General features: G+C 50.4%; 1 protein-coding gene across 7 annotated transcripts in view; it reads left to right on the top strand.

Moving 5' to 3' along the window:
* TTC13 (tetratricopeptide repeat domain 13) overlaps positions 1-7,727 on the top strand; it is a 41,270-nt gene that overhangs the window by 19,161 nt on the left and 14,382 nt on the right. For all 7 annotated transcript variants that reach the window (XM_005856364.2, XM_005856366.2, XM_005856367.2 and 4 more), the window contains 5 exons: positions 406-516; positions 3,435-3,517; positions 5,138-5,279; positions 5,605-5,779; positions 7,443-7,599. In XM_005856364.2, coding sequence (XP_005856426.1) covers positions 406-516; positions 3,435-3,517; positions 5,138-5,279; positions 5,605-5,779; positions 7,443-7,599 — 668 coding nt within the window. The remainder of the gene's footprint in view (positions 1-405; positions 517-3,434; positions 3,518-5,137; positions 5,280-5,604; positions 5,780-7,442; positions 7,600-7,727) is intronic.

Below are 7,727 nucleotides of genomic sequence, written 5' to 3' on the forward strand. Positions count from 1 at the left end.
TTCAATTCTGGTCAAGGGCATGTACCTTGGTTGCGGGCACATCCCCAGTAGGGGGCGTGCAGGAGGCAGCTGAGCGATGTTTCTCTCTCATCAATGTTTCTAACTCTCTATCCCTCTCCCTTCCTCTCTGAAAAAAACAATAAAATATATTTTTTAAAAAAAAAAGTAATATTCTTTTAATAGTTGAAACAGTATCCTTATATTTGTCGGTCTTCCCATCTATTTCCTAAGAAAATCCACTATTTTAGCAGTCTAAGCATTCCAGTTATTTATGGTCATGAAATGTTTCCTGTGAGGCTGAAAGGACAGAGAACAGATGGGGATTTTTTCTCTCCCGGTCAGAGGTAGGAAATGTCCAGGTGTCTGGCGAATGCTGCCTCATTCTTCCCACTCGCCCTCCCGCAGGACTACGCCACGGCCCACGAGGACTTCCAGCAGTCCCTCGCGCTGAACAGGAACCAGCCCATCGCCATGCTGTACAAAGGACTGACTTTCTTCCACCGAGGACTCCTGAAGGTGACCGTGGTGTGCGTGGTCTGCGGACTCTGCTCTCGCTGCGCGGTGGGGGGAATGCCGTGGAATTGAGTTTGGCGCAGACCGGACCCTGAGTCGGTGGTGAAACGCCTTCATTAAATGAATGAGCTTCGTTTAGATACCTCTGTGTCCCTGGTGAAGGGGTCTCTCCAGGCCCACAGCAGTTCAGAAATCCAGGAAGTGGGTGATGGGTGACCCCTTTTTTACGTCATCGTCTAGCACATTAGACACCTACCAGGCAGTATTGCATGGCAGATGCACAGCTGTCCAACTCGTAGCTGTACCGGACAGTTTGGATGTTTTAGGGAAAAAACAGCAAACATTTTCCTATTGGATTCTCTCTGTTTTGTCTGTGTCTCAAGGATACTTAAGAAATTGTATGTTCTGAGCATGTATTTCGATCAGCCTTTACTCTGAGGGTTCCCTGAGGTTGTGCTGTCGGCCAGAGGGAGAGCTGGCCGCCCTCCAGCGGGAGGAGGCCCGGCCAGAGGTGTGAGTGGCACTCCTTGCACCAGCCAGCCCAGAGCCGGCGCGTACCCGTCGAGATGGATGCATTCGAACGTAGTTTCTGTGTTCCCAACGGCTTCAAATCTTGATTCTGCTATGTCCCCTCTTTGGCAGAATGAGGTAGAGAGCTGTGCAGTCATTAGACAGGAACCCCGAAACCAAAGCCTCTTAAAAGCTGAAGAGAAATGACACATTGAAGATCTGTGGCGTCCGAGCATGCTGTAAGTGCAGTGGGCAGCCGATGGCCCTGGGCACCTCCCCCAGACGCCCACAGACACCCCGACTGAACCCGCCTCCCTGGGCTCCGACCCTCCCCCTCCCGCCTCTGTCCTTCCTCCGGTCCTCCTCACGCTGGGTAACCCTCGTCCCCACCCCCTCACGCTGGGCAGCTCTCGCCTCCACCAGGCTCGCCAGCTGATAAGCTCCCTGACTGCCTTTTGCCTCGTCCCCACACCCAGCCGCCCCGGGCTGTCCCAGTTTGTTCTTACAGGTGTCTCCCGAACTGCACCCTTCTTTCTTGAGACACTGTCTCCGTTCGAGCCACCTCCTACTTGGCCCCTTCCTCCCCCCTCTCCAGCCTGTCTGCTCTGCTGGTGCACAACCGAGATCCTGTCTAGAGCCCATTCGTAGGCTGCACCCCTGCCTGCAGCCCCCAGCCCTCACTGCGAGCATGGCCCAGGGGACCACACTGGCCTGGTCCCCGACTCTTCCATCTCCTCCACTCCCACCCGAGCTGCCTGCACTCCTGCTGACCCATTCCTCCCCCCACCGCCCCCCAATTCTGAGCGCCCCGTCCCCCTGCGCAGTCCCTTCCCGTCCACCAGGCCTCTGTCCTTCCCAAGTTCCTCTCCTCCACGTTCTCTGAGGCCCAGCCCACCACCCCTTCCTCTGGGAGCGTGTGCTGTACCCGGGTCAGGTAGCTGCGTCTCCCTCTATTCCCAGGACGTGGACGCGTGCCTCTATTGTAGTTCTTAGCGCGTATTCTAATAACCGGGGTAGATCCTAGCTTCTAACTCAACTGAGTGCTTAGAGGACAGAGGTGGTGACCTGCTCACCTGTCTCCCCGTGTCTCACACTGCCCGGCACGTAGTAGGCGCTCAATACATGTTTGCTGAATCAAAATTATCGTTGCAAAAATTTTTTAAAGTCAAAAGTACGTCATAACAGGAAGCCTAGCTTACAGCGGTCTTGAACATTTCTTAAATACTGAAGTTACCGGTTCTCCTCTTTCTACCAAACAGTGTTCAGTTGAATTCCTTAAAGTGCACGTTGTCCCATTGTTGCCTGAGGAATATTTAGAAGCCAGCTTCTTGCCCTGCTGCCCGCTCCTCGCCCCTAAGAACATCCAGAAGCAGGGAATGCGTGACTTTTTAAAGAATTAGGATTGTACTGCGTTTGCAAAATTACCTTGTGTGCCCGCCAAATCATTAAATATTTATTGAGTGCCTACCATGTGCAAGGCATGTGACATCTTTAGTAGTTTTCTGCTCTGAACTGTCTCATCGAGGATGAAATGATGATCACAGAAGTTGTAAAGTCTTTCTCATTAAAGCGTGAGGCTTTGTAGCCATTCACTTAAGCGAGACACTTCTTTTCCTGGGGAAATGCGTGAAATGTCTTCATGATCTTTATTACAGTCAACGAGCCAATGAGAATGAAAAAGACACTTGGTGCCGGTTTAAGCCTGGGATGTGGGTTCTGAAACAGAAGGGTCCATTTTGTAGCGGTTTTCACAGGGAGAGTCCCACGGCAGCCAGCGCTGTGTTTGCGACGGCTCCTCCTGGCGGCGGGGTGCCCTGTGGCCCCCACTCCCTTAGCTTGCGTGGCCCCCACTCCCTCAGCCGCAGACCTGCCACGGAGCTGCCAGGAGCCAGGCCCCACACGCCCACTTTTAAAGTTTCTGTTTTATTTTGTGTCCCAGTTTCTTTTTCCTTGTAGATCGTGGGAACCCTTCAGCCAGCCCATACAGGGGCCTTTTCACTTGTTTTGTGAACAGTTTCCCTGTGGGCTTGCTTTTCCCCCTTTTTGTTGGTTCTATTTTATTGCTGCTAGTTATGATCATCTGAGTTATTCCCACAGCTGCTGGGCTTTGTGGTTCCACGGGGCTTTCATTCATGAAGGAAGTGATATTAATAGGAAGGTGGTATCTTTGGGCGGAACATCCTGAGGAAAGACAGGGAGAAGCTGTGGTTCCCAGGGATGCATCTGTTGACGGAAGTAAACCCTCCAGGTTCAGCTGACTGCACTCCCTACCTCTCTCTTTTTGTAAAGTCCTCCTATTTAAAAAGTCACTAAGACCGTGTGAAATATACCTTCAGGTGCTTTAGTGATTGAAGCAAAACTCAATTTGAACTGTTCTGCAAGTGAAACAATGTTCTATATGCTTTTTGCAGGAAGCTATTGAATCCTTCAAAGAAGCTCTGAAGCAGAAGGTTGATTTTATCGATGCGTATAAAAGCCTGGGGCAGGCCTACAGGTAAGGAGCGGAGCGCCAGGTGGGCCGCAGGCGGGTGGCGAGTGGGGAAGCCAGAGCCTCAGATAGGAATGATCTCTAAGCAAAGTTGGGTTTCTTTTCTTTGTTTTATGAGTCAGATTTTATTTTTTAATATGTTTTTATTTTATTTATTTATTTTTAGAGAGAGAGGAAGGGAGAGGGATGGAGAGGTAGAAACATCGATAAGAGAGGAGCATCATTGATTGGCTGCCTCCTGCATGGCCCCCAACGGGGATTGAGCCCCCAACCCAGGCATGTGCCCTGACTGGGAATTGAACCGGCGGCCTCTTGGTTCCTGGGTTGACACTCAACCGCCGAGCCACACTGGCTGGGCCGAAATTGCGTTTCTTAACCAAAAGAAATGGTCATTCTAAATCGCAAAGGCATGTGCGCACTTGTTGAGAGTCTGGAATACAGCAGGAACCGTGTGTCAGAGGGTGTCATGATACTTACTCTTACGCTCCTAACTTCCGCGTGTATGTGTATCTGTCTGGAAAGTGAGAGGCTTCCCGGGTGATGGTTTGAATAGCGGCCTCACAAGCTGTGGAGGTATAGATGCTGCTGTTTTTTTAAGCCTCCACTAAGGCTACTACCCACATGGCTATGATCTGGGTGCGGGTTGGAGTAGAGGGATGAAGTGTTACAGTTCTGACGCATCTCTGTCGGGAGGGAGAAGCTGTGCCGTGACCCTGGCTGCCTGGCTCCCTGGCTCCATGCCTGGCCCTCAGAAACAGCCATTCTGACTTTGGCTTTGGGGAAAAAAATTGCACTCTGACTTATTCAAAGGTACCATGAAAGTTAGAAAAGGAAGACAGTAACAGAAACCCTCTTCAAAACTCTGAGAGCTCAGCTGGTGTGGCTCAGTGGTTGAGCATCAACCTATGAACCCAGAGGTCATGGTTCGATTCCTAGTCAGGGCACATTGGGGCTCGATCCCCAGTGTGGGGCGTGCAGGAGGCAGCCGATCCATGATTCTCTCTCATCATTGATGTTTCTCTCTCTCTCCCTCTCCTTTTTAAGCCTCCACTAAGGCTACTACCCACATGGCTATGATCTGGGTGCGGGTTGCAGTAGAGGGATGAAGTGTTACAGTTCTGACGCATCTCTGTCGGGAGGGAGAAGCTGTGCCGTGACCCTGACTGCCTGGCTCCCTGGCTCCATGCCTGGCCTTCAGAAACGGAGCCATTCTGACTTTGGCTTTGGGGGGAAAAAATGCACTCTGACTTATTCAAAGGTACATAAAAGTTAGAAAAGGAAGACAGTAACAGAAACTCTCTTCAAAACTCTGAGGGCTCAGCTGGTGTGGCTCAGTGGTTGAGCATCAACCTATGAACCCAGAGGTCATGGTTCGATTCCTAGTCAGGGCACATTGGGGCTCGATCCCCAGTGTGGGGCGTGCAGGAGGCAGCCGATCCATGATTCTCTCTCATCATTGATTCTCTCTCTCTCTCTCTCCCTCTCCCTTCCTCTCTGACATCAATACAAAAAAAAAGGGAAACCCCATGCCAAGCTATCCGATTCCCAGATTAGGCCTTAACTCTGAAGATGACTTATGTGTCCTAACGTGTTGTACCGTGTGCGTGACTCTTGTGAAACCCCTAGAGAACTGGGCAATTTCGAAGCAGCCACCGAGAGCTTCCAGAAGGCCCTGCTGCTCAACCAGAACCACGTGCAGACCCTGCAGCTCCGGGGCCTGATGCTCTACCACCACGGCAGCCTGCAGGAGGCCCTGAAGAACTTCAAGGTGAGCCCGAGCGAGCCGGCTGCAGGTGTGCACGGCTCCCCGGGAAGTCCCGGGATGAGCGGGCTGCTGGGGAGTCGGGTTTCTGCCTCAAAGCGGCTCCCCGGGAAGTCCCGGGTCAATGAGCGGGCTGCTGGGGAGTCGGGTTTCTGCCTCAAAACGGAAGGAAAGCCGCTGCCCCGTCCTGTAGGCCAATTCACAGAGCACGTACTGGGCCTGATTTCACTTGGAGGGAGAGCTCGCCTAGTTCCAGACGAAAGGATGACGCACTGGAGCGTTTCCCTAAACTGGATTGACACTAACACGCATTTCTCCCTCGCCGCGGCAGCGGTGCCTGCAGCTGGAGCCGTACAACGAGGTGTGCCAGTACATGCGGGGCCTCAGCCACGTGGCCATGGGGCAGTTCTACGAGGGGATAAAGGCACAGACTAAAGTCATGCTCAACGACCCCCTCCCCGGCCAGAAGGCCAGCCCGGAGTACCTGAAAGTGAAGTACCTCCGCGGTGAGTCAGAAAACGGCAGTCATTGAATTCTAACTCGGAAAACCAGAAAGTATATTGCTTGTCTTGTCTCCTATGTTCCATGGACAACTGAGTATCAAAGGTTCCAGGGAACATGTCCACAGCCACCCGTGGTGAGTGGTGGGATTCGAACTAGATGTTCTTGTTTTTCATGTAAAGCCGGATCTTTCCTTCCATTTCTTCTCTTTCCTTTGTTACCACGAGCCCTTCGCAACAATACTGTCCAACGGAAAATAATCGCAAACTATGTATGTAATTTAAATTCTCTAGTAGATACATTGAAAAGGTCAAAACACACAGGTTGGATGAATTTTAACAGAACATTTCATTTAATTCCGTATATCCACAATATCAGTTCAACATGTAACTGATAGGAAAGCACTATTCATAAGCTAGTTTACCCTTTTTGTACTAAGTCTCCCAAGCTTGCACTTACAGTACATCTCAATTTAAATATAAATTTCCATGGGGGCATATTTGATCTAATTTTAAGTTTCATAAAATTTAACGTTGAAAAAGTAGATTCACATATGCAAGTTCTTTCAAACATACTGAAGTTTCCTAGTAACTGTATCAAATGTTTTTAAGTTCAAATTCATTCAAATCCATTTAAATTTAGCTTCTCAGGCACCCCACCCACATTTAAGTGCTCCGTGGCTGGGTGGCTATGGGCTGCCTATTGGGCAGCACAGCCCTGTCCTCTGAATTCCCTCTTTTTTCCTGGTTCGGAGAACTTGGACTTGTGAACTCTAGACGGAGGGATGGGGCGCCAGGTCCCGGGTTTTTCCCGCACTGCTTCGTAGAGATCAGCAGCGGGCGGTCCGTGGGTGAAACCATATAGGCAGTTACTCCTCTAGCAGGTGACGGAGAACCAGGCTCAATCTGACACTTGGATTCTCAGAATCTGGAAGGGAAACATGAGCTCTGTGGTGTAGTTCATGGGAAGGTGGTTAAAATTCAGCCACCGTGGGCCCAGGCTGATGGCTTGTATTCACCTGGAGACTCAAGTCAGTGGCAGGTCACTCCGATTAGCATATAACAATAGTGACTTAATTAAATTTGGAGTCTCCATGTAGGATTCTTTTTTTTTTTTTAATTTATCTTTATTGTTGAAAGTATTACAGATGTCTCTTTTTTCCCCATTGACCCCTCCACCTCGCTCCCGCCCCCTCAGGAGGCAGTCACTGCATTATTGTTACGCACACAAGCATAAAAGTTCCCTGGTTAATCTCTTCCCACCCACCCATCCACCCCACCTTCCCTCTGAGATTTGACAGTCTGTCCCATGCTTCTATGTCTCTGGGATCTATTTTGTTCAACAGTTTATTTTGTTCATTAGATTCCATATCCGTGAGATCATGTGATACATGTCTTTCTCTGACTGGCTTATTTCACTTAGCATGAGCCTCTGTGTCTCTGCATCTATTTTGTTCATCCGTTTATCTTGTTCATTAGATTCCACATGTGAGTGAGATCATGTGATGCTTGTCTTTCTCTGGCTGGCTTCTTCCGTTTAGCATGGTGCTCCCCATTTAGAGTTACTGTAATGAAGTACATGTGTCACAAAACACTTGTGTGGCCGCCAGCCATAGAAGATGCTCCTTTAGCGGCATTGGGTGTGTGAGAGCTCACTTCCTGCCCGCAGAGTACTCTCGGTACCTCCACGCGCACCTGGACACGCCCCTCACGGAGTACAACGTGGACGCGGACCTGCCCGGGAGCTTCAAGGACCACTGGGCTAAGAACCTGCCCTTCCTCATAGAAGACTACGAGGAGCAGCCGGGCTTGCAGCCCCACATCAAGTGAGTGCCCTGAAGGAGTGTCCTCTTGTTCAGACTGAACCATAGTCCATCCGGCTGTCTCTTCACCAATACATGGCTTTCTGTTCCTGTTTCTGATTACTTTTGGATTTGACACGTCTGCAAATATT

The sequence above is a fragment of the Myotis brandtii genome, unplaced genomic scaffold, assembly GCF_000412655.1.
Source record: "Myotis brandtii unplaced genomic scaffold, ASM41265v1 scaffold1026, whole genome shotgun sequence".
Taxonomy (NCBI): domain Eukaryota; kingdom Metazoa; phylum Chordata; class Mammalia; order Chiroptera; family Vespertilionidae; genus Myotis; species Myotis brandtii.